We start from the raw sequence: 25,214 nt of genomic DNA, 5'->3' as shown, positions 1-25,214 counted from the left end.
ATGCGAGCCACTTGGTGCTCTTTATCTCTCCACTACACGGGTGATGCCCTGAAGAGGCAGTATGATTGTGCTGGTGTACTCTGTGCCTCACACCCCCAGGTGCTTCATGAATACTTAAAGGAAGGCGATGGGGGAGGGGCGAGTATATGAAGCTCAGGAAGAGGCAGGAAGGAGATGTGGTGGACTGCCCAGCAGTGAGGCGTAACTGGGGAACGGGACATTGGCTGAGGAGAGCCCTCGTGGGCAAGGAAGGGGTTGGAACCATAGATGATGCTAACCCCCTAGTGGCGAGGACCCTAGCAATACCTATCAGCACTGCTCGGGGCTTGGCTTCTTCCAGAATCTCCTTGTTTCCAGGTTTCTGTTTTTCTGCTTTCTGAGCTAAGATCAAAGCGGGCGTCCTGGAGAGGGACCGCCCAGGGTCACCCAGAGAGGGGCCGGCTTGCAGCCCCTGCAGACGGCTTGCTTTGAGGGCCTCTCTCACGGGTCTTCCCCAGTCTTGGGCAACCTGGGCCTGACGGGCAGGTCTCCCGGCACTGGCAGCTCCCTCCTCCGCCCCCGCGGGCCTGGCCCTGCCGCAGCACGGCTCCGCCCCCCAGCCTCCCGCCCCTCCCCCGCCACGGTCCGACCTGTTTGTCGGGAGCTGCTGGTGTCTCCTCTCGCCACAGCCAGGTGTGCCCCGCTCACTGGTTTCAGGAGCTCAGACATCCCGTAACTCCTTTTTCCCTCTCCTTGAAACTCCCAGCATCCTTGAATCCCCGCCGCCAGGGACGGCAGCCTCCCGGGACCCCCGGCCCAGGCTCCAGGGGACAGACACTTGCCAGCTACGAGGCGCAGGGGAGCATGGACTCTGGGCCGCGGGCTGTGTAGGGGCAGCGGGCGGCATGAGCGGGAACGCAGTGGGCAGGGTGCACGGGAACGGCCTGAACGGGGCCGAAGAGCTTTACTACGAGGCTGTGGAAGGGTCTCAGAACCCGGGGGGCCTCTTGCTCTCACCGGCTGCCTTCATCAACCCTGCTCAGTATGCCAGCGTGTTGGAAGGACGCTTCAAACAGCTCCAAGGTGAGTGCCCCCAGGCAGCGGGAAGCCCGGTGTGCGAGAGGGGACTAGGGCAGGGGGAACAGCCAGGGCCCAGGAGCTGGAGCCGTCACTTTCTGTGACTCAGATGTTTGTGTTGGGAGACAACGTGACCAGCCTTAGAGGGAATCATTACAAGTGGCCAGAAACTCCAGAGATGTAGACGGAATTGGGAAAGGTTTGGACCCACTGGGAAGGACCATGTGGGATAGTGGGGGTGGGAGGTTGACCTTGAGGGCCCCACTGGGTGCAAAGGTAAAGAGGATGGAAGGAGCCCTAGGTCAGTGCCAGCAACGGAAGCCTCAGCAGGTTCAGGCAGCTGGCCTCCCAGGGTTTGGCCGTGCTCCCCCAGTTAGGGAAGACAGGGAGTGGGCCAGAGGCGCAGGATCTAGAGCTCCTCTGTTTCCATGGGCTTCTGAGTGGGCATCTGAATGTGTGTGAGGGGTCGTGTGTGGAAACTGGGTGTGTGTCAAAGGTAGATGTCTGAACAGGCATGTCCATCCTGGCACACATATTTAAATATATTTCTGGCAGTCGCTGTTTCATGGTGTGAGTGTGTGTGTGTGTGTGTGTCTAGGGATGCTATAGGCATTTTGTGACGTTATACTTTGGGACTTGGCATTGCCCATGTTTCTAGCCATCACCGTTTCCATGTCTTCCCCTTTTATTCTACCTGTGTGCTGAAGTGGCCTCACCCCACTGTGCCTGATAGCAGGGCAGTTCCCCCTGGATCCAGTCATGGCAGGATGATCTGGGCCATCCCCAGCTTAGGCAGAGCCTGTAGACTCTGAATGGTGTCCAGAGGCACCCTTGGTTCCACAGGTGCTCTGGAGCATCCCATGCGGTCATTAGGACCCCAGGTTTGGCACAGGTACAGGGGCTGGAGGTGAGAAAGACAGGAATAGACATGGGTGTGTTGCTGTTCTGTGGGTGAGGTGCACAGGAATGTGAGATTAAGGGATGAGTCTTTTCAGTTTCTGAGATGCTGGGGCTGAGATGGGAACAAAGGTGACTTTTCACGCCAGGCCACTTGGGCTAGGTTTTCACACTGGGCTCTTGGAGGAGAACTGGCAGGAATCATAGCCACCAGACAGCTTCCCAAAGGCCTGAACCTCTTTCTTCCTTTGGCAAAATTCTTAATTTTCATTTTTCTTTTGGTACTGGAAATTTAACCCGGGCCTGCTCTGCCACTGAGCTACATCCCCAGACCTTTTTGGTTTTTATTTTGAAACATGGTCTTACTAAGTTGCTTAGGGCCTTGCTAAGTTGCTGAGGCTGTCTTTGAACCTGCAATCCTCCTGCCTCACCCTCCTGAGCCACTGGGATTACAGGTGTGCACCCAACGCCCTGCTAATTCTCATTTTTCTATGGAACCTGACAGCATCCCCTGACCAGGAGCCATCCTGTGGGCCAAGCAGCAGGACTTTTTCTATCTTTTTTTTTTTTTTTTTTTTTTTAATTGGCACCTAACTCAGCCTGCCTGCCTCCCTTGTTTTGGAGAGCTCCCCGACTTGCAAGGTCTTGATTCTCAATCTTGGGATGTTGGTGTCCTGCGACTAGGTACCCTGCAGCCAACTGGGTGACCCCACCCCAGAAGTAGAGTGGCCCATCCTTTCTGTCCGTGATCTAAGGACAGTGAGCTGAGGAGGCCCGCAACCTCTCCACTGTCAAGTCCTAATGACCACTTGGTAGAGCCGCTGCTGTAATTTCAGACCACGCCCTCTGCTTTGTTCCTTTATGGCAGCTCCTTACCAGGAAGCCAGCTGTGCCAGGTACCCACTAGGTGTCCCATACTAGTATCTCATTTAACCAACATGATGAGTGTTAAAGTAGAAAGTAGTGTGCCCATTTTACAGGTGGGGAAGTTGATGGGTGGAGTAGCCTGCCTAGTGTTCCCCCACTGTTACATGAAGGAGCCCAATCCCAGCCCCTTCGTGGACAGTTTCTTTTCTCTTTCTCCTCAGAGCCTGCTTTCTGTCTCTCCTTTTTTTTTGTTTTTTACTTTGCTTATGAGCTCATTCCAAATTCCTCACTTCCCACCTCACTTCCTACTCCCCCCCCCACCACACAACTGGTATTTAGAAGCAGGCATACCGTACTCAAAGGATAAAAATGACCCCACGTTGCCACCACAGATGAGCGAGAAGCCGTGCAGAAGAAAACCTTCACCAAGTGGGTGAACTCGCACTTGGCCCGGGTGACATGTCGGGTGGGAGACCTGTACAGCGACCTCCGGGATGGGCGCAACCTCTTGAGGCTCCTGGAGGTGCTCTCGGGAGAGACACTGGTAAGCTGCGATCATGGGGGTGGGGATCAGCAACTGACCAAAGGGACAAGCCACAGGAGGGGCCCCTAGAGAGACTGAGTCACAGCAGGGCAGAGCACAGGAAGCCCCTCTGCCCAGAGGATGGTTCCGCTCCATGAGGCTTTGCTGTGTGGATTTCACAGGGGCCTTGCTGCGCAGAGCCAGGAACAGTAGCCCCATTGAAAACATTTCTTCTCCCACCCACTCTGGGTGCAATTAATTCCCTTGGGAATCTTAATCTGCCCAAGCCTCATCTATTACCTTAGCTTCAGCTCCTTGACCTTTGCCCCGGCCCTGAGGCTGTCCCTGTGTTCCTGAGGGAGGACATGGGAAGGTGTGCCCAACACGGCCCTGGGAAGGCTGGGGAGGAAGGGGGAGACCCGCAGCCCCATGCCACTGTGCCACCTCCCCACTGTCCCCCAACAGCCAAAGCCTACCAAGGGCCGCATGAGGATCCACTGCTTGGAGAATGTAGACAAGGCTCTGCAGTTTCTGAAGGAGCAAAAAGTGCACTTGGAAAACATGGGCTCCCATGACATCGTGGATGGGAACCACCGACTGACCCTTGGGCTGGTCTGGACCATCATCCTTCGGTTCCAGGTACCCTCGAAGGTGTTCCTCAGTGAGCGGACCAAGCACCTGTTCTGCACAATTAAAGCTGGTCCGTGATAAGTTCAAAAATGGAATGTCAGGAACCTGGCCCAGAGTTGGCCAATGTAGCCACATCTGTGTGCCAGATCAGGGGACTCACCTTGTTATACAGGGGAGAGACCAGTTTGGAGTAGCCCAACTCCCTGTGGCAAAGTTCCCCAGAGCCTGCTCTGTGTGCTGGTCATGTGCCTTGGGACCCCAGGGTGGTTCACAGGGGATTAGGAACTTATAAACTGGTCCGTCATTGCAGAGAGTTTGAAAGTTTGAGAACCACAGGAAAGGTCTGGCCTCCTCCTCCATGTGCTTATGTCCCAGTGTCATCTCAACTCTCCTGATCACACCTGACCTCTCTGCCTCTTCTAGCCCGAAGCAGAGTGCTGTCGGCTTCACCTTTGAAAGCAGATCTCAGAAAATGTCCACTGATCTGCCCTCAGCTCCCCACCCGGAAGAACCAGCTCTCTTCGCAGGCACTTGTACTCACCTGCTTCCTGCCCCTCCTGCTGCCTTAAATTCCTCAGACCCAATGGTTCATGTCACTTGCCCAGGCTGAAAGGGCCCTAGGCTCTGTCCCTTCACCTGTATGACAGCAGTCTAACAAGTCTTTTCCTGCCATTTCTGAGTGTCTCTGATAACGCCAGGTGCCCCTGTCCAGGGAGTGAGGTCCCTGCATTTCTTCCTTTTTAGATCCAAGACATCAGTGTGGAGACAGAAGACAACAAGGAAAAGAAGTCAGCCAAGGACGCCCTGCTGCTCTGGTGCCAGATGAAGACCGCAGGGTGAGGAGGCCCTGGGCATGTGGCAGTGGAGGGCCAGGTGCATTGAGGCTGTGCATCAAAGGAAGGACGGGCTCTGGGATCCACAACCTGGAACTGTCCTTCCCTCCCAGACCAGGGTTCGGCCCCACTCTCCACTTTTCCCTATTTACAGGTATCCCAATGTTAACGTGCACAACTTCACCACCAGCTGGAGGGATGGACTGGCCTTTAATGCCATCGTACACAAACATCGGTAAGACGGGTTTGCAAGCACGTGGGTTAATGACCCAAGGGATACATAGGTAGGCCAAAGGCGATGAGATGAGCTCACCTGGAACGTGGGAGCATCATACTCCACCAAGAACTTATGTTAGAAGTAGGGGGTGCTATGGGGGAGGGTGGGAGCAGTGGAGATTTGATTTGGGTTACTCCCTTTTTTTTGGTACTGAGGATTGAACCCAGGGATACTTAACCACTGAGCCACATTCGCAGCCCTTTTTTATATTTTATTTAGAGATAGGGTCTTGCTGAGTTGCTAAGTGCCTTGCTAAGTTGCTGAGGCTGGCTTTGAACCCATATCCTCCTGCCTCAGCCTCTGGAGCTGCTGAGATTACAGGCATGTGCCACCGCGCCCAGCTGCAGTGTTCCCTTCTAGACAAAACTGAGTTGGACTCTTAGGGATAAAGGGGAACAGATTGACTTTTCCCTTTGGGAGTCTCATGTGCTTTTGTTTTAATTTTTAGTGTAAATGGACACGATACCTTTATTTTATTTATTTTTTGTATGTGGTGCTGAGGATGGAACCCAGTGCCTCACACGTGCTAGGCAAGCACTCTACCACTGAGCTACAGCCCCCAGCCCTCATGTGCTTTTGATATCTTCTATCTCCCCTTGCCCCAGGCCAGACCTGCTGGATTTTGAGTCCTTGAAGAAATGCAATGCACACTATAATCTGCAGAATGCTTTCAATCTGGCTGAAAAGGAGCTGGGATTGACCAAGCTGCTGGATCCTGAAGGTGGGGCAGAGGCAGAAGGCATACTGGGCTGGAAGGGAGCTACCTGTGGTATGGGGTTTCTTGGGGCAGGGGAGTGAAAATGTTCTGGAACTATGTAGTCAACAATGATTGCCCAACCTTGTGAATATACTGAAAACCACCGAGCTGTGTAAAAAGATGAATTTATGTTATGAAAATTATATCTCAAAAAAAAAAAAAAGTCTGGAGGAAGAAAGGGATTCCTGCAGAAGAAAGATCCCAGGGCTCTGGGCTCCATCCCAGCTCCTGCGTAGAGAAGCTCTGAGACTGAGAGCTAGTCCACATGGTTTCTGGGGGCCCTTCTTATTCTAAAATTCTAGGGTTCTAACTTAAGCTACATGAGCTTGAGGTTCCACTGAGAACTGGCCCCTGGTCAGCTGCCCCTATGGACTGGCTCCTGTGCTTCTGCTCAGAAATTTGATGAGATCAGTGATGGCCACTTGGCTCTTCCTTTGTACCTGGTGTAGCACTGCATTTGACATGTTTTAATTAATCAAATCCTTACGACAACCCTTTGAAGCCCATACCATTATCATCTTCAGTTTAAGAAAGAGAAAGAACACGGAGCCTATAAAGGTTGAGCACCTGGCTAAGGCTGTATGACTGGTGGAGCTGAGATCTGACTTCCAGCAGCCTGGCTCCAGGGTCAATTTCCTCAGCTTGCCTTTGGCAGAGCAGAGAGCAGTCTGGTGCAGCCAGAAAGGGGAGCAGGGAGGGGCCAAGCACCTGCCTGTTGGAAGTGCTCCTTCCTAAGCTCGCTGGGCAGGTTTGGGTCTGGGTCACTTTCTCCTGCTTCCCACCCCACCTGTGGCCCCATCTCCTGAGCGCTCTTAGTCCAGCATGGCGACATCACCGTCAGCTACCTAGAGACAGAAGTAGGCTGAATTGAGTTCCCTGGAGAGCTTTTGAGAAGCACATGGCTGTGTCCTGCGACTTCCAAGATGATGTCAGTGGCTCCTGGCTGCCTGCGAGTTTTCAGAAGCAGTCAAGGGGCTTCTAGTCTCATGGTCTGACCTTTGGGAAGGATAAAATCTGGCCTAACTAAAGGAGCCCAGGGATTTCAAGTCATGGTCAGCCTTGCTCAGGTGGTGGAAGCTGTTTCTGCTTGAGGGACTCTCGCCGTTGGGTGGCCCATCGCTGAGGTTTGGGACTTAGGCTGGAAACAAGGGTGGCCATGTCCCAGGACAGGGCTGGGCACTGGCCTCCGTGTCTACCGCGCAGCATCCCAGGTCTAGGAGGCTTAGTCTTATGTCCCACTGCCCCAGAATCTGTTGGCTTATTAGACATCTTTCCAGCCTGCAAGCCCAGGCTCTGACCTCAAATGGCAAGCTCTTTCTTTTCTAGTGTTTCTTCCCTCAAGCAACTAGTTTTCATGTCCAGTGGGCATGCTGGGAAAAAGCGTGCTTTGGCTTCTAGGTTGTGTACACTGTTTGAAGGGCCTATCTTTGTCTAGGAGAGGGGGAAAAGGTGAGCTTTTCTCAGCCCTTTTAGTCTGAACAGTGGAGTGTCACTTTGTTTGTAAGGGAGCTGAAGACATGCCCACCGTGGAGGGTTGGGAGGCCCGGGCACAGTGCAAGTGGATCAGGTTTCAAAGGAGGCAGGTTTCTGAAGTCCACCTGACCTGAGTATTCCCATTTCTCAGATGTGAATGTGGACCAACCAGATGAGAAATCCATCATAACCTACGTGGCTACCTACTACCACTACTTCTCCAAGATGAAGGCCCTGGCTGTGGAAGGCAAAAGAATTGGCAAGGTACTGGTCACCGTGAGACAGGAGGTGGAAAGGCCGCAAGAGGCCTGGCCCAGGGGTCTTACTCCCCGAAAGCAGGAGCAAGGTGGAACTGCAGGACTGTGCCAGGGACCCCCACTGGCAAGAACCCTATGTCCTTGTCTCCTGTGGTGCAGGTGCTGGACCACGCCATGGAGGCAGAGCGCCTGGTGGAGAAGTATGAGTCCCTGGCCTCTGAACTGCTGCAGTGGATCGAGCAAACCATCGTGACCCTCAATGACAGGCAGTTGGCCAACTCCCTGAGCGGTGTCCAGAACCAGCTGCAATCCTTCAATTCCTACCGCACCGTGGAGAAGCCACCCAAGTAAGTGCCCCCCCAGGCCCCACCCTGCCAGGGCATGCCTGTCCTGAGCTGTGCCCACGTGAGAGGAAGCCTCATTTACAAGTGGCCTTATGGGAGGGACGTTTGGCAGTATATGAACTCAGGAGGCTCATTTCCCCTAGCTCAGCGCCAGAATCATACAAACGACATAGGTGCTCCAAAGTAAAAATTCTTAATCATGAGCCATTTTTAAAAATCTGTGCTGTGGAAATGCTCACCACAGTGTGTCGAGTCATTGGGACCCGTCAGATGAGATTACAGGCCAGGTGTTGCAGCACCCCAGTCCCCCCGCAGGGACCTGACAGGCAGGTCACACCCAGCAGCACGGGGGTGACTGGTGAATGAGCATTGTAGAGGTTCTTATCATTTATATATTTTAGCAATTAACTGTTTTCATGTGTGGAATTGCTATTAGGTGATTCTATATGGTACATGCTAAAACTTATGGGTTTTTTTTTCTGTTTATCATTAAACTCTTTTTAAATTAATGTGTCAGCTCCAAAACTAATTTTCATTGAGAAAATAATTGTTTCTGTATAGTCCAGGGATTAATTTAAGGTGTGCCTTTGCCCAGAGAGTTCTGGATACGAAACAAAGATGTAACTTCAAGGATGTTCACGAACATGACCTTTGTAAAAGAAAAATAAGTCAGGAAGTCTGGCATGGTAACACACGCCTGTAATCCCAGTGATGGGGGAGGCTGAGGCAGGAAGATTGCAAGTCTGAGACCAGCCTCAGCAACTTAACAAGGCTGTGGCTCCAAATTTTTAAAAAATCAGAGGGACTGGGGTCATAGAGCACCCTTGTGTTCAATCCCCAGTACTGCAAAAGGTGAGGAGGACAGGGCAAGTCACAAGGCAACCACTGAAAATAGTATTGAACAAATGTATTTAATGACATAAAAAGATATTAATGAGAAATAATCAAAGAAGCAGGCTATAGGAATTCTTTGTGGACCACAGAAAACAAAGTGCTAAGTGTCCAGCTTCCAAGCACCTGAGTTCAAATCTTGGCTTTGCTACTGAGCCGTTGTGTTGAACAACCTCTTTGGCCTCTCTGTGTCTCAGCTTTCTCATCTGTAAAATGGGGATAATTGAGAGAATGTAGACTATGGAAAGAGAGAAGCAAGTTAGTGCTTGCCAGGTGCTGGGAGCCTGCCCAGCTTACAGCAAGAGAGTCCTGGTCTTGTTAGCTGTGGATACACCGGGACTCTCTGGAAAACAAAAATTAACAATCATGTACAAAGGGGTCACAGTGGTCATCATTTCTGTGTGGCTTTTGTTGCTCTAAAACAATGTTTTTGGGTTTGCCGGTTTGTTCTGGCTTTCACACAAGGGCGTGTGTTGCTTTTATGACAAGAAAAGCAACCTAAGTCACTCCATGTTGTAGTTGAGTCCTCACAGGCCCCTAGTGGCCCTTGCCTCTGACCCCTGTTTGGCCCCTGCCTCAGGTTCACTGAGAAAGGGAATTTGGAGGTGTTGCTCTTCACCATCCAGAGCAAGCTACGGGCCAACAACCAGAAGGTCTACACGCCCCGCGAGGGCCGGCTGATCTCTGACATCAACAAGGTCTGTAGGCACCCTGTTGTCACTTAGGGGGCCATCCTCGGCAGCCCAGGCCCAGAGCCCTCTTGACCTCCACCAAGCCCTACCACCCTAATTGAAAACTCCACCTCACTGTCCCCACCCTGAGACATGACTCTTGGTGCTCCTCTTAAACATCTTGCCCAGTTCCCCTTCCTCTGACTGTCCCTACAGGGTCATGTAAGGAATTATACTCCAAGTCCCTTGTCTTGTTCAACAGGTCCCCAACTCACTATTTCTACTTTCTATTTCATTTTTTCACAAACAACACAGAGAAGATGAATAAAAGTAAAAAGGTTTGCCCACACTCCCACCACTGCAAACAAATCAAGCAGTTTCCAGTGATTTCCCTCCAGCCCTGGTCCAGAAGCAGGCGTAGTTATTGTGAGGTTTCCCAGCATGCCCGGCGCTCCTGTTTCTCCATACCACCACACACAGGCAGGCGCCTAGCCGACCACATTCCATGGGTCTGCTGGACGTGGGACTTACCTGTGCCCCTGCACCTCCTCTCTGACACTCCCCACCCTGGCTCTGATGCACTGATCCTATCCCCACCATGCAGGCCTGGGAGCGGCTGGAGAAAGCAGAGCATGAGCGGGAACTGGCCCTGCGCACTGAGCTGATCCGCCAGGAGAAGCTGGAGCAGCTGGCCGCCCGCTTCGACCGCAAGGCCGCCATGCGGGAGACCTGGCTCAGTGAGAACCAGCGTCTTGTGTCCCAGGTAGGAAACCAGGGCCTCCAGGGACATCCAGGCTGGTGGGTTGAAATGGAAGGGAGACAGTGATGAGTAAGGAGCCCTGCAAAGTGGGGAGATGATCAAACACGAAATCCATCGCACAGGTAGAAAGACCGAGAAACTCAGGAGCAGCCAGGCACAGTGGCACATGCCTGTATTCCCAGCAATTTGGGAAGCTCAAGCAGGAAGATCACAAACAAGTATGAGACCAGCTTCAGCAATTAAGCACGACCCTGTCTCAAAATAAAAAAACAAAAGAGACGCCCCTGAGTTCAATCCCCAGTCAGAACAAGCAAGCAAGAGACAGACTCAGGTCCTGGGGCCAGGAGCTCAAGCAGGAGAAAAGATCGTGGGATGGGGGAGGGGAAACTGAGAGCCACCTCGAGGGGCTGGCATCTTGCAGCCGGGGCGTTCTGGGAGGCAGCCGGGGCCAGCAGAGTTTCTGTCCTTTGGTTCCCAGACCTCCCCTCTCTGCTCTCTGCCACAGGACAACTTTGGGCTGGAACTGGCTGCGGTTGAGGCAGCAGTGCGGAAGCACGAAGCCATTGAGACCGACATCGTGGCCTACAGCGGCCGGGTGCAGGCAGTGGATGCTGTGGCCGCCGAGCTGGCCGCTGAGCACTACCACGACATCAAGCGTATCGCTGCTCGGCAGCACAATGTGGCTCGGCTCTGGGACTTCTTGAGGCAGATGGTGGCTGCACGGCGGGAGCGGCTCCTCCTCAACCTGGAGCTGCAGAAAGTGCTTCAGGACCTGCTCTACCTCATGGACTGGATGGGAGAGATGAAGGTAATGGCCGGCGCTAGTGGTGGGACTCCAGTGGTTGAAATTGTGGAGGTGCTGAGAGGGCCTGAGTAGATAAAGGGGGGAGCGGCCGGCTCACTAGGGCTTTAGGGTCAAGGAGTTTGAACTTTATTCAAAATAACATGGAGCACTTAGTGATTCAAAGATTCTGAGAGGGAGAGATGAAATTCTGCCTTACCTGTTAAAAGGGTCCCTTGGGCTACTATGTGGAGAAGGCCATGGGCAGCCAGAGTGGGAGTACAGAGACCAGTTAGTGTTGCAGTCTTCTGTGCCATAGGTGGCCCTAAGGAAGGGTCTAGGAGAGGCACTGAAGGGAGCTGGGCTGCTGGGGCAGAGCAGTGACAATAGGAGGGTGTCTGTCTGTGATTCTGGGGCTAAGGAAATGAGTCACAGCAAAGATTCCAGGAGCAGAATTTGCAGAAAGGCCGTTCCTTGGGAGGGTGCCTAAACAGAACCGTGGTGCGTCCCTGCATGTGGGTGTGAGCAGGTATGCTCGCCTGGGTGCAACACCTGGAACCACCCAAAGAGGTTGGAAGGGAGACCCCAGAAGGTTGGCACGTGTGCCTAACTGGCAGCGAACAAGAAGGCTCTCAGACGGGCACCAGCATGCTGCGTGTTCCCGGCAGGGGCGGCTGCAGTCTCAGGACCTGGGCAAGCACCTGGCTGGAGTGGAGGACCTGCTGCAGCTGCACGAGCTGGTGGAGGCTGACATCGCCGTGCAGGCTGAGAGGGTGCGGGCTGTGAGCGCCTCTGCCCTGCGCTTCTGTGACCCAGGGAAAGGTGAGAACCAGAGGGGAAGGTCCTGGAGATGACAGGGCTGGGAAGGGCAACATTAAGAGCAGAGGCAGAAGACTAGGAAAAGCTGGGGACAGGAGAGCTGATGGTGGATGCTGGGTGAGGAGCTGGAGCCAGGGAGGGGGTCGGGGATTTGTCACCAAGGTGGGTGCAGAGGATCCAGAGCTCTGGAACCCCACATGACTATTTTCAGAGTACAGACCATGTGACCCGCAGCTGGTGTCAGAGCGGGTGGCTAACCTGGAGCAGAGCTATGAGGCCCTGTGTGAGTTGGCAGCGGCTCGAAGGGCTCGTCTGGAGGAATCACGGCGCCTCTGGCGGTTCCTCTGGGAAGTGGGAGAGACTGAGGCCTGGGTGCGGGAGCAGCAGCACCTCCTGGCCTCAGCCGACACTGGCAGGGACCTGACCGGTGTCCTCCGCCTGCTCAACAAGCACACGGCTTTGCGGGGGGAGATGAGTGGCCGGCTGGGGCCCCTGAAGCTCACCCTGGAACAGGGCCAACAGTTGGTTGCAGAGGGCCATCCTGGAGCCAGCCAGGCTGCTGCCCGTGCAGCCGAGCTCCAGGCCCAGTGGGAGCGGCTGGAGGCCCTGGCCGAGGAACGGGCCCAGCAGCTTGCTCAGGCTGCCAGCCTCTACCAGTTCCAAGCCGACGCAAACGACATGGAGGCCTGGTTGGTGGATGCACTGCGCCTAGTGTCCAGCCCTGAGCTGGGGCACGACGAGTTCTCCACACAGGCGCTGGCCAGGCAGCACCGAGCCCTGGAGGAGGAGATCCGAGGCCACCGACCCACCCTGGAGGCCTTGAAGGAACAGGCTGTGGCCCTGCCTCCCGCACTGAGCCGCACGCCCGAGGTGCAGGGCAGGGTGCCCACACTGGAACGGCAGTACGAGGAGCTGCAGGCACGGGCGGGCGAGCGTGCTCGGGCCCTGGAAGCAGCCCTGGCACTCTACACCATGCTCAGCGAGGCTGGGGCCTGTGGGCTCTGGGTGGAGGAGAAGGAGCAGTGGCTCAACGGGCTGACCCTGCCTGAGCGCCTGGAGGACCTCGAGGTGGTACAGCAGAGGTAGGGCCTGCAGCTGCTATGGACCCCCTTCCCTATGAGCTGGGGCCAGGGTGAGAGGTGGCCACTCCCACCATAAAGCTGCCCACTGCACCTCACTGAGCCTTAATCACATCCTTCTGTCTTAATGGTTGTCTTTTCTAAGTTTTAATGATAATGTTAAACATAACAAAAGTAGACAACATTTCACAACAAAACCCTATCCATCCATCCCCAGGGTCCAACGTTGTCAATATAGTGCTCATTTTGATTCACTCCCTTTTTTAAAAAATTATTCCCGGTTACTTCACATGTATAGTCTTCAGGACACATCCTTTAAGAAAGAGGAGGAAAAGCCAGGCTTAGCAGCACACACCTTTAATCCCAGCAACTCAGGAGGCTGAGTCAGTAGGGTTACAAGTTCAAGACCAGCCTCAGCAACTTAGGGAAAACCTGTCTCAAAATAAAAAAAAAAATAAAAAGGGTTGAGGATGTAGCTCAGTGGTAGAGCACTCCTGGGTTCAATCTCTAATGCTGGGGGGATAAAAAATAAAAAGGAGAGAGAACCCTTACATAAAAATATATTTTTTTAAATTAAATATGGAATTATAATATATATTATAATATTATTGACCGTTTAGGCAGAATCTCTCATGAGGTTCACAGAATAATATCTTAAAATCATTTTGAAGAGAGTTTTCTTATAGAACCTCAGTACCATTATTACTTAAAACAAAATGAGCAATTACTTGATATCACCTACCATTAGTCCATAATCAAATTTCCTGACGGTTTAAAAAAAATATAATTAAACTTTTTTTTTTTTAAGTTTTCAAGATATCCTATTAGAGGTTTTGATAAACTACAACCCTTAGGCCAAATCCAGCCTGCTCTCCGTTTTTTTGGTAAAGCTTTGCTGGGCGGAGCCATGCCCACAGACAGGAGGTGATCCTGTCTGTGGTGACCCTTATCACTACTACCCCAGAGCTGAGGAGCTGGGACAGACACAGTGACTCTCAGACCTAAACTGTTACTGCCTGGCCCTTTACAGAAAAATCCTGCAGACCTGCCCCACTAGAATATAAAATATCCCTGAGAGAAGTTAGAGTTCACGTCTTTGTCACTTAGACACATGTTTTTGGTTGTCACTTCATTTTTTATTGGTGGGGTAGGACTTGGGTTGGGGGCTAAAGGGTGAGCCCCAAGAGAGTAAGTGAACCTCTGTTAAAGGTCGAGTTTGGCTATCCCTCACCATCTTTTTGAACAACTCCAGAGAGGAGAGTTTTTCCCCTGAGAACCTTGTAGGCAAAGCATCGCAGAGACAGAGTCCTGTGTTGAAGGGAGGCAGTTCTGCAGGCATCTAAGGGAGATGGCCTGGGGCCTCTCTGCCTCCCATCCTCCTGCTCTGCTTGTTTACCCCACTCAGGTTTGAGACCCTAGAGCCGGAAATGAATGCCCTGGCAGCACGAATTACTGCTGTGAATGACATAGCTGAGCAGTTGCTAAAGGCCAACCCTCCAGGGAAGGACCGGATTCTCAACACTCAGAAGCAGCTCAACAATAGGTGGGCTGGGGACATCAGCCCTGGGCACTGGGGGAGAAGGAAGCAGCTGGAGATGGTGCTTCAAAGAGGGTTTGGCAGGGCCTGGGAGGGGGCTAAACACAAGGGGAAGGACCAGCCTGGAATGAGTTGGGGAGGATAAATAGAAAAAAGGATGAAATGGGATCAAAGTGGTCCCAGGAGGCTGAGGATTGGATGGGGAACAATCAAAAAGAGAAGGAGGCAAGGGAATGATGGGGAGCAACCTTCTTACAAAGGCAGAAGTGGGTGGGTGTGCACCATGTGGGGAGAAGCAGGGGTACCCCAGATGTACCTGGCCAGCCAGGGAAGTTGAGCAGCTCAACATGCTACTCCCTCCCTCTACTCAGATGGCAGCAGTTTCGGTCCCTGGCAGATGGCAAGAAGGCAGCTCTGACATCAGCCCTGAGCATCCAGAACTACCACCTAGAGTGCACGGAGACCCAGGCCTGGATGAGAGAGAAGACCAAGGTTATCGAGTCCACCCAGGGCCTGGGTAATGATCTGGCTGGGGTGCTGGCCCTGCAACGGAAGCTGGCCGGCACCGAGCGGGACCTGGAGGCCATCGCCGCTCGGGTGGGTGAACTGACCCGAGAGGCCAATGCCCTGGCTGCTGGCCATCCGGCCCAAGCCCCTGCCATCAACACCCGGCTTGGGGAGGTACAGGCCGGCTGGGAGGACCTACGAGCCACTATGCGGCGAAGAGAAGAGTCCCTGGGTGAGGCACGGAGGCTGCAGGACTTCCTGCGCAGCTTGGATGACTTCCAGGCTTGGCTAGGTCGCACGCAGACCGCTGTGGCCTCCGAAGAAGGGCCGGCTACCCTGCCTGAGGCTGAGGCCCTCTTGGCCCAACATGCAGGCCTACGGGGAGAAGTGGAGCGTGCCCAAAGCGAGTATAGCCGCCTGCGGGCCTTGGGCGAGGAGGTGACCCGGGACCAGGCAGATCCCCAGTGCCTCTTCCTACGGCAGCGGCTGGAAGCCCTGGGAACCGGCTGGGAGGAGCTGGGCCGCATGTGGGAGAGCCGGCAAGGCCGCCTGGCCCAGGCTCATGGCTTCCAGGGATTCCTACGGGATGCTCGCCAGGCTGAGGGCGTGCTCAGCAGCCAGGTGAGAGGCCAGGGGTCAAGGTCCCATCCAGGAAGAATAGGAAAATAGGGAGGGGGGGGATGTGTGAGGAAGAGGATAGTGGGATAGTGTCAGCGGGTGGAGTAGTTGAGGAAATAACACAGGTAGGAAGGAGTGGGAAAAAAATGATAAACAAAACTTACCAAAGCTGACTTTAGATGACACAGAAAGCGTAGCAAGTCATATAACTATTTTAAAATCAAATCGGTTGCTACAAATAAGGTCGAACAGGATTTGGGCCCCAGCTCAGCTCCCTTGGAACTTTCTAGGGTCCCCCAAGTTAGTGATACCCCACCCCCCTTCATCTTCAGAGCCATCTGGCTACTCCACCCTTGCTGAGGCTGGCCACCCTCTCATCTGTGTCCCTGGCTGGGTCTGAGGGATGGAATCTGTATGCTTTGAGAAGTGAGCTTGCTCCCTGCTCCCACACAGGAGTATGTTCTGTCTCACACGGAGATGCCAGGGACACTCCAGGCTGCTGATGCTGCCATTAAAAAACTGGAAGACTTCATGAGCACCATGGATGCCAATGGGGAACGCATCCGTGGACTCCTGGAGGCTGGGCGTCAGCTGGTGTCAGAGGGCAACATCCACGCCGAGAAGATCCAGGAGAAGGCAGACTCCATCGAGAGCAGGTGGGATGAGGCCAGCGGATAAATGAGGGGTCTGAGAGAGAAATCAGTAGAATAGGACGGTCTCAGAGATGGAGATGTGGCATGGGAGACCTGACAGGTGGCAGGAGATAGGGAGCTGACAGCAAAGTAGTAGAGGGGGAGAACAGGGTGGTGGGAGGGGTACTGGATCAGGAGCTGGGATGGTCTGCCTCCTGCACACTTGGGCAAAATAAAGCCTACTAGGTGGCAGGCCTGGAAACGTGATTCCTGCCTGGAGTGTCTGGTGGGGTTTCTGGGAGGCTTATCCCTACAGGAAGAGGACTGAAGCCTCTAGGTTACTTAAAGGCCACATCCTCTCACAGCAAGGCCTAGGGTTCACAAGCACTGTCATTACAGACACAGGAAGAATCAAGAAGCCGTGCAGCAGCTTCTGGGCCGCCTGAGGGACAACCGAGAGCAGCAGCACTTCTTGCAAGACTGTCATGAGGTGAGGCACCCAGGTCCCTGCAGCACCTCTAGCCATCCACCCCTTTCCCAACCCTCACCCTGGGCCTGGTGTAAGAGCATCGCAGGGTTGCTGGAGCCTGCAAACACTTTCATGGCCTCTTCCTGAGTCTTTCACATCTCCTGGTCCCCTTGTCCCCTCTCTCTCTCCCCCTCCAAAATGCCCCCTACCTTCTCCATCCTGGCCTGTGCTTGCTCCAGCTGAAACTCTGGATTGACGAGAAGATGCTGACAGCTCAGGATGTGTCCTATGACGAGGCCCGCAACTTGCACACCAAGTGGCAGAAGCACCAGGCATTCATGGCCGAGCTAGCCGCCAATAAGGACTGGCTGGACAAGGTGGACAAGGTGAGTGGCGTGACAGGAGCAGCAAGAAGTGAGCGTCTGGGGCCGCCTCAGGCAGTGTCCTCTCAGCGGTGCAGGCTACAGTCCAGGTTACAGGCCTAGCTCCAGGCCATGGTTTTCAGAATTAGAGATCATGGGTTTCTGGAGTCATACCACTGAAGTGGCAAGTTGTGTTCTAGGAAATAAAATGTCTTTGGGCTGTGGGACAGTGATTTCAGAGCTTTGAGAAAGCCCAACTTAGTAGGGTGCCAGGCCATACATAGCCTTGGCTCAAAGCCATAACTGTTCCTGGAGCAGATGGCTGTCTTCATCAGTACTATGCAGACACTCTGTAAAGGACCAGAAAGTGAATATGTCAGGCTTTGTGGGCCATATTGTTTTGCTGCAACTACTTGTCTCTGCCATTGTGATGCAAAAGCAGTCATAGAGAATACATGAATGAATGAGCATGGCTGTCTCCCAATAAAACTTTATATAAATAGGCAATGGCCAGCTTAGCCCATCTACCATGGTTCGCCAGTCCTTGCTCTTGAGGATTGCTGTTCCTGATACTTGGTCTCCCACCCAGCTCTTCTGGAATAGCTTTATTTCTACTCAGCAAATATTCTTGGAGACCATTGTGTGTGCTCAGCACATTGCTATGTTGCCTGGAATATAAAAAGACACCTTCCCTCCCACAAGGGCATTATGGCTGGGGAGAGGAAACCAGGGTGTTTTCAGTGTTTCCATTTGTTCAGCAAATATATACTTGCTGCTGCTGTACAAGATGCCACTGCAGGCTCTACTCTCAAGGAACAATACTGTGGCCAGGATATGAGATGTATATACAAACAGCTGAATCAAATCCAGAGCAGATTTTGTTGAGTGCCATATGAGAGTCCAGTAAAGTCTGGGGGCTAAAGAAAGAGGAGATTTGGGGATTCTAGAAGCAGGAGCAAGCCAGGACAGTCTGTGAAGGATGAGCGAATGAGGTCAAGCCAAGACATTGAAGGAAAGATGTTGTTAGGTAGAGAAAAGAGTGTGAACAGAAAACCAGAAGTGTAGAAGGGGCACCTTTGTGGATAAGGAGGAAATGTGGCAGGAGTGCAGAATGTGTGAAGGGGCTGGTGGAAGCAAAGGCAAGAAGAGCACGTTTGGCCAGGTCAGGAAAAGTCCCTGTTCCTGAGTGCGTAGTATGCCCCAGAGCTACCTAAGCAGTGCTAGCCTTTGACACCTTCTCCTTGGCAGTGTTATAAAGAGGCCTGAAGGGAGTGTCTGCCTTGTGTCCCCAGAAGCCGACCCTGAAATCAGGATTCTAGTACAGGACACTTTCAGGGCAGGTGATCCCAGGAAGCACTGGTAGGGGAATGAGGAGAAGCAATGGAAGGTCAACCATCTGGATAGGGTACTTTGGGTCGGGGTATAGCCCAGGGGTAGAGTATGTGCTTAGCATGCTTGAAGTTCAAACCCAGGTATGAAAGAGAGGGTGAGGAGGAGGAAAGGAAGGGAAGGGAGGAAAGGAAGGGAAGGGAGGAAAGAAGGAAGAAGGGAAGGAAGGAGAGGAAGTCCTCAACCAAAAGGCGGGGAGTGGGGAGACCAGGTAGGACTTGCTCGCTCCAGTTCAAGTGAGGAGTAACAAGTGGAGAAACATGGAATGAGAGCAAATAACCCAAGTTCATGTGCAGCATAGCAGCAGAAGCCATGAGCACCAAGAAAGATTACAATGGCTTCTTAACTGAAGTGAGGTTTGAGCAGAACTGGGAGGAGGAGCCGGTTTAACCAGAAGTGAGGACTGTGCAGTGAAGAAGGGGCCTAATTCTTTTTTTTTTTTTTTTTTTTTTTTAAAGAGAGAGTGAGAGAGGAGAGAGAGAGAGAGAGAGAATTTTTAAATATTTATTTTTTAGTTATCGGCGGACACAACATCTTTGTACGTGGTGCTGAGAATCGAACCCGGGCCGCACGCATGCCAGGCGAGCGCGCTACCACTTGAGCCACATCCCCAGCCCCTCTTTTTTTTTTTAACATTTATTTTTTAGTAAGAGGTGGACACAATATTTTATTTTTATGTGGTGCTGAGGGTCGAACCCAGGGCCTCACACATGCTAGGCAAGTGCTTTACCTCTGAGCCACCCAGTGGTGTCTAATTCTAATTCTGGCACTTACACCCTCTTTGTCTTGCCACCCAGGAAGGGCGAGAGCTGACCCTTGAGAAGCCAGAACTGAAAGCGCTGGTGTCAGAAAAGCTGGGGGACCTGCACAGGCGCTGGGATGAACTGGAGACCACAACCCAGGCCAAGGCCCGCAGCCTCTTTGATGCCAACCGTGCTGAACTGTTTGCCCAAAGCTGCTCAGCGCTGGAGAGCTGGCTAGAGAGCCTGCAGGCCCAGCTGCACTCCGATGACTATGGCAAGGATCTGACCAGCGTCAACATTTTGCTCAAGAAGCAGCAGGTGCGCCGTGGGCCTTCAAGGGGGGAGGGTGAACTGGAGAAGAAAGGAGGAAGTGCCTTTGATCTTGAGATTGGGAGATCATTCTAAGGCCTGCTGCATGATATCTTTTGGTATTTCTCAAGCTGCTGGGATTATAGGCATGTGCCACTGCACCCAGCTCTCAGAATGATTTCTACAGGCCAACTGTGTCAGAATCTCCAGGAGTGAGTTAATGGTCAGAGGAAAGTCAGGAGACAGACTACATTAGTAAACTGAACAGGGAAACTTTTGTAAAAAGACGTATTTATTAGTAAAAGGTGGATAACTTTTTTTTTTTTTTTTTTGGTACCAGGGATTGAACTCAGGGGCACTTAACCGCTGAGCCATATCCCCAGCCCTTTTTTGTTTTTTATTTAGAGATAGGGTCTCACTGAGTTGCTTAGGGCCTTGCTGAGTTGCTGAAGCTGGCTTTGAATTCAAGGTTCTCCTGCCTCAGCCTCCCAAGCCACTGGGATTACAGGCGTGTGTCACTGCGCCTGGCAAAAGGTGGATAACTACTGAAGATGTTTCTTAGACTACTTTCTGTTTCTATAACAGGATATCTGAGGTTGGGTAATTTATAAAGCATAGAAGTTTATCTTGGCACATGGTTCTGGAAGTCAAGAGTATGGCGCCAGCATCTGTTCAGCTTCTGGTGAGAACCTCAAGCTGCATCATTGATGGTAGATCAGAAAGGAAGTGATTTCATGTGAAAGAGACAAAACACAAGGGACAGCCTTACTTTATAACAACTGGCTCTTGTGGTAACTAATTTAGTCCCACAAGAACTCTGTGAGTGCACCTTAATGACCTCTTATAAGTGCCTCTACCTCTCAATACTGTTAAAACTGGGGATCAAATTTCAACATGAGTTTTGGAGGGCATAAACCACACCTAAACTGACAGGTGTAAAGAGGACTCTACAGCAGGGGTCAGAAAACTTTTTTTGTAAAAGGCCAAATAATAAATATTTTGACTTTGTGAATCAGATTGTTTCTGTCACAACTATTAAATTCTGACCTTGTAGGACAAAAAAAAAAAAAAAAGGCTCAGACTGTATTACAATAAAACTTTATTTACAAAATAAGTAGTAGGCTGTATTTGCTGATCCTTGTTCTTAAGAATCCTAGAATAGCTAGGTGTGATGTCACACACCCATAAACCCAGATATTTGGGAGACAAGGCTGGAGGATATCAAGTTTGAGACCAGCCTTGGGAAACTCAGCAAGACCCTGTCTCAAAATAAAAACTAAAAAAAAAAGGTAAAGTATCTCAGTGGTTGAATGCCTCTGGGTTCAATCCCCAGGACTGTAGGAAAAAAAAAACTAAAATAGCAAATGTAGAAAGAAGCTATACTCCTAGGGCCAAGGAGGAACCCCAAGGAAGCAATCATACAGCTGAATTTCAGATCTCTTTGGAGAGCCAAAGTAAATGGACTAGAAATTTGCTGGGGTGTCATGGGCCAAAGCAGGTCTGCATCTAGCAAGCCCAGGCTGGCCAGCAGGAAACTACCCTGGGAGTGCCAGCAAAACTTGCTGGAGGAACAGAGTCACAGGATCTCTTGCACACTGTAAGCAGTTTTGCTGTAGGAGACAGAAGTACCCTGGAAGAGAGGCCCTTCCTGTACTGAGTTGTAGCATCCCTTCAGCGGCCTCTACTGACAAGGCCTGGTATTGCACCAGTTGGCAAAGGAGAGATGTTGACTGGGTCCATCCAGTTCCAACATAACAGAGCAGGGGAAATGTGGATTTGCAACTGAAGTGGATTTTGGACAGACGATTCCACCTGACAATTCATAACAGGCACAGTTATCACACAACCTGGATTCCTCCATATATCAAAGTTCAAGATCAATCCAGGACAAAAGGATGTACTTCCTGGAGTAAGAGCTGGGGATGAGAAATCATGATTGGAAACTAATGTCTCCTCTGAGTTTGAAGGTGGAAATGTGCAATTTACATTCCCTTCCTCCTCCTCATTTGCAGATGCTGGAACGGGAGATGGCTGTGAGAGAGAAGGAGGTGGAGGCAATTCAGGCCCAAGCAAAGGCACTGGCCCAGGAAGACCAGGGTGCAGGGGAGGTGGAGAGGACCTCAAGAGCTGTGGAGGAGAAGTTCAGGGCCCTGTGCCAGCCCATGAAGGAGCGCTGCCAGCGCCTGCATGCCTCTCGTGAGCAGCACCAGTTCCACCGGGATGTGGAGGATGAGATTGTGAGTCCCCGGGGCTGGGCCTGAGAGCATCTTCATCTTGGCAAGCTGCCCCTGCAATGTGGCACTCCAGCCTCCTTCCTGGCTTCTGGGGAGATGCCAGCAGTGCTCTGTTCCCTCTTCCCTTCAGCACTGAGAACATCCCCTCTAAAGATACTTGGGGATGTCCTCTAGATCCCTTTGTCCTGAAGCCAGAGATGACCGTTCCCTACACACACACACACACACACACACACATACACACTCACACCTGTAACTGTAGGTATCCCAACTCTCCAGTCCCTCATGCTGACTCTTCCCTCTGCACCTCCACTGACGTCCTCTTTCTCATCCAGTTATGGGTGACGGAGCGGCTGCCCATGGCCAGCTCCATGGAACATGGCAAGGACCTGCCTAGTGTTCAGCTTCTCATGAAGAAAAACCAGGTGAGGCAGAGGCTGAGGGCAAAAGAAAAGTTCCCAAGAGTCTCCCCACACTTGGACATTTGTTTCTCTAAGAAGGGGTTTCTCTGGCCCCTCCCTGACACTGTGTCTCCCCAGACGTCAGTGGTTTGCTTTTCCCCACCTGAGGAGGATAGGTTCTCTTGGAGGATTGAAGGGGCATCATCACCATCCTGTCCTGGGGCGAGGGAAGTGAGAGGGCTCTGGAAGGAAGAGAGGGAAGAGGGTGAAAGGGGTGCTTGAAGTTGTACAGGTCGGAGGGTGTGGAGGCTCCACGTTCCCTTTGCAAGCCTTATAGTGTCCTCTTCTATGACGGGGACAGACCCTGCAGAAAGAGATCCAAGGCCACGAGCCCCGGATTGCTGACCTCACAGAGCGGCAGCGGACTCTGGGCACAGCAGCAGCAGGCCCCGAGCTGGCCCAGCTCCAAGAAATGTGGAAACGCCTGAGCCACGAACTGGAGCTTCGGGGGAAGCGATTGGAGGAGGCCCTGAGGGCCCAGCAGTTCTACCGTGATGCTGCAGAGGCCGAGGCCTGGATGGGTGAGCAGGAGCTGCACCTGCTGGGCCAGGAGAAAGCCAAGGTGAGAGCTGGGACTGAGTCCACATGGCTGATTCTTTTCACTGCCAGCCTTCCCCGCCACACACTGCCTGAGGCCCACTGTCCCTTCTCCAGGATGAGCTGAGTGCCCAGGCAGAGGTGAAGAAACACCAGGTGTTGGAGCAAGCCCTGGCTGACTACGCCCAGACCATCCACCAGCTGGCAGCCAGCAGCCAAGACATGATTGACCATGACCACCCAGAGAGGTGAGCCCCCAGGAGGTAAAGGGGCCCATCCCCTGGAGGAGAGGGAACTGGTTTTCTGAAGGTGCTGGGATGTGGTGCCTCTGTACTGTGTATGTACAGAACATTCTAGAAAGCTGGAGAAGCCTGAACTTGATGAGCAGTTGGGGGCCTAGAGGGACAAGGCTCAGAACAAGCCGGGCATCAGAGCAGCCGTATCTCCTAAACCCTGAGGTGCCTTCCTCATTCCCTGCAGCACGAGGATATCAATCCGCCAGGCCCAGGTGGACAAGCTGTATGCCAGCCTGAAAGAACTGGCTGGAGAGCGGCGCGAGCGCCTGCAGGAGCACCTCCGGCTGTGCCAACTCCGCCGTGAGTTGGATGACCTGGAGCAGTGGATCCAGGAGCGTGAGGTGGTGGCAGCCTCCCACGAGCTGGGCCAGGACTACGAACACGTGACTGTGAGTGTGGGGAGGACACCAAGATGGGACCAGGACCCAGGGGAGACGAGGCCTGGACCTGGGCAGAGCATGGAGGGGCAGGGACACAGGGCCAGGCAGAGCAGCTGCCATCTCCTGGATTTTAAGGTTTATAATTGGAAGAATTGTGCAGAAAAAGGAACGTGGGGCCAAGTGTGGGCAAGGATAGAAAGGAAGTTAATTACCAATCAGGCCTGTGCCATCTTGTGCCACATGACAGACTGCATCATCTTAGCCATCTTAGTTTGTGTGGTGCATTTGTCAGGATGTGTCCTTGTTGAGTGGCACACACTGAACAGGTGGGTGGGAAGCTTCTGCAACTGCTTGTTGACTCGCACTGGCACACCTGACACAGGGAAGAGAAGTGGGTCCCCAGTTTGGGGGAAGAGGACCCACTCTATTAGTCAGGAACCTCTTCCCTCAGTGTCACAACTTGTCCCTTCAACTGCTTCCTCCACCAGATGCTCCGGGACAAATTCCGCGAGTTCTCTCGGGACACAAGCACCATCGGTCAGGAGCGTGTGGATAGCGCCAACACGCTGGCCAATGGGCTCATTGCAGGGGGCCATGCCGCACGGGCCACCGTGGCTGAGTGGAAGGACGGTCTCAATGAGGCCTGGGCTGACCTGCTCGAGCTGCTGGACACACGGGGTCAAGTGCTGGCTGCTGCGTACGAGCTGCAGCGCTTCCTGCACGGGGCCCGCCAAGCCCTGGCGCGGGTGCAGCACAAGCAGCAGCAGCTTCCAGATGGGACCGGCCGTGACCTCAATGCTGCTGAGGCTCTGCAGCGCCGACACTGTGCCTATGAGCACGACATCCAGGCCCTCAGCGCCCAGGTCTGAGCCAAGCTGAGGAGGTGGGGAAGGCTGAGGGGAGACTGTAGGAGATGGGAGCAAGGGGGTGTCCTAGTTGCTGGGACGGATCTCAAGAAATGCAGGAGGATGGCCCCTCTGGAGGGCCATTCACAGATGAGGTTAGAATAAGTCCAGGAAAACATCCCAGCAGAGCAACATCTGTCTAGCCACCATATTCACTGACTTCTTCACAAGCCTCCATGAGGGCCATGACATTTTTAGGTGGTCTTGATGGCTGGACTATTCTTGCTGCCTGTTGGTACCACCCAGACTACAGCTCTAGATCCAGTGAAATAAGCATGAATTTTTCCTTCATCTATTATACAGCCAGTCGGCCCCCCCAAATCCCTTCTGCAGGCTCATCCTAGCTACCTAAGAGGTCCCTCACATCCAGAACAGGCCTTGGAAAGCTCTACTGGCCAGTGGCCCCCTTTAGAGCCCCACCTCCTGGGCGAAGCCCAAGCCCTTAAATGAGATGCACCAGAGCAGCATTCTGCTAGGCATTTGCCATCATCTTTCTCGCCCCACCCCCACCCCATTTCTCCCCTTCCTCTTTGGCTAGTGAAATGGGCAGGAGGTAGCAGCTAGGTCCAAGGGAGGCTGCAGCTCCTTCAAGTCTCTCTGCTCTGCCTGACTCTCAGTTGGGACCCTACAGGTCCAGCAGGTGCAGGATGATGGCCACCGACTCCAGAAGGCCTATGCTGGAGAAAAGGCTGAGGAGATTGGCCGCCATATGCAGGCTGTAGCCGAGGCCTGGGCCCAGCTTCAGGGAAGCTCTGCTGCACGCCGCCAGCTGCTGCTGGACACCACAGACAAGTTCCGTTTCTTCAAGGCTGTCAGGGAGCTGATGCTGTGGATGGACGGCATTAATGTGCAGATGGATGCCCAGGAGCGGCCCCGGTGAGACACCCAGTAGCCTCTATGACTCCTGTGGGCTGGTGGCT

At 52.9% G+C, this 25,214-nt stretch overlaps 1 protein-coding gene across 1 annotated transcript in view; it reads left to right on the top strand.

Annotated features, from left to right (window-relative positions):
• The first annotated feature begins 634 nt into the window (after positions 1-634).
• The window catches only part of Sptbn2 (spectrin beta, non-erythrocytic 2), a 28,866-nt gene continuing 4,286 nt past the window's right edge, over positions 635-25,214 (top strand). Inside the window, exons 1-26 of the mRNA XM_076847650.2 lie at positions 635-1,062; positions 3,213-3,364; positions 3,809-3,982; positions 4,718-4,809; positions 4,961-5,041; positions 5,689-5,804; positions 7,465-7,577; positions 7,730-7,917; positions 9,386-9,503; positions 10,081-10,239; positions 10,742-11,044; positions 11,686-11,839; positions 12,048-12,918; positions 14,321-14,458; positions 14,824-15,580; positions 16,031-16,233; positions 16,609-16,699; positions 16,918-17,064; positions 19,227-19,490; positions 21,494-21,718; positions 22,051-22,140; positions 22,478-22,738; positions 22,831-22,961; positions 23,194-23,398; positions 23,878-24,252; positions 24,926-25,170. Coding sequence (XP_076703765.2) covers positions 885-1,062; positions 3,213-3,364; positions 3,809-3,982; positions 4,718-4,809; positions 4,961-5,041; positions 5,689-5,804; positions 7,465-7,577; positions 7,730-7,917; positions 9,386-9,503; positions 10,081-10,239; positions 10,742-11,044; positions 11,686-11,839; positions 12,048-12,918; positions 14,321-14,458; positions 14,824-15,580; positions 16,031-16,233; positions 16,609-16,699; positions 16,918-17,064; positions 19,227-19,490; positions 21,494-21,718; positions 22,051-22,140; positions 22,478-22,738; positions 22,831-22,961; positions 23,194-23,398; positions 23,878-24,252; positions 24,926-25,170 — 5,831 coding nt within the window. The 5' untranslated portion in view covers positions 635-884. The remainder of the gene's footprint in view (positions 1,063-3,212; positions 3,365-3,808; positions 3,983-4,717; positions 4,810-4,960; positions 5,042-5,688; positions 5,805-7,464; positions 7,578-7,729; positions 7,918-9,385; positions 9,504-10,080; positions 10,240-10,741; positions 11,045-11,685; positions 11,840-12,047; positions 12,919-14,320; positions 14,459-14,823; positions 15,581-16,030; positions 16,234-16,608; positions 16,700-16,917; positions 17,065-19,226; positions 19,491-21,493; positions 21,719-22,050; positions 22,141-22,477; positions 22,739-22,830; positions 22,962-23,193; positions 23,399-23,877; positions 24,253-24,925; positions 25,171-25,214) is intronic.

The sequence above is a fragment of the Callospermophilus lateralis genome, chromosome 2, assembly GCF_048772815.1.
Source record: "Callospermophilus lateralis isolate mCalLat2 chromosome 2, mCalLat2.hap1, whole genome shotgun sequence".
Lineage (NCBI taxonomy): Eukaryota > Metazoa > Chordata > Mammalia > Rodentia > Sciuridae > Callospermophilus > Callospermophilus lateralis.
Note: the sequence above shows the minus strand (reverse complement) of the source record. Positions and strands in the feature narration are given on the sequence as shown.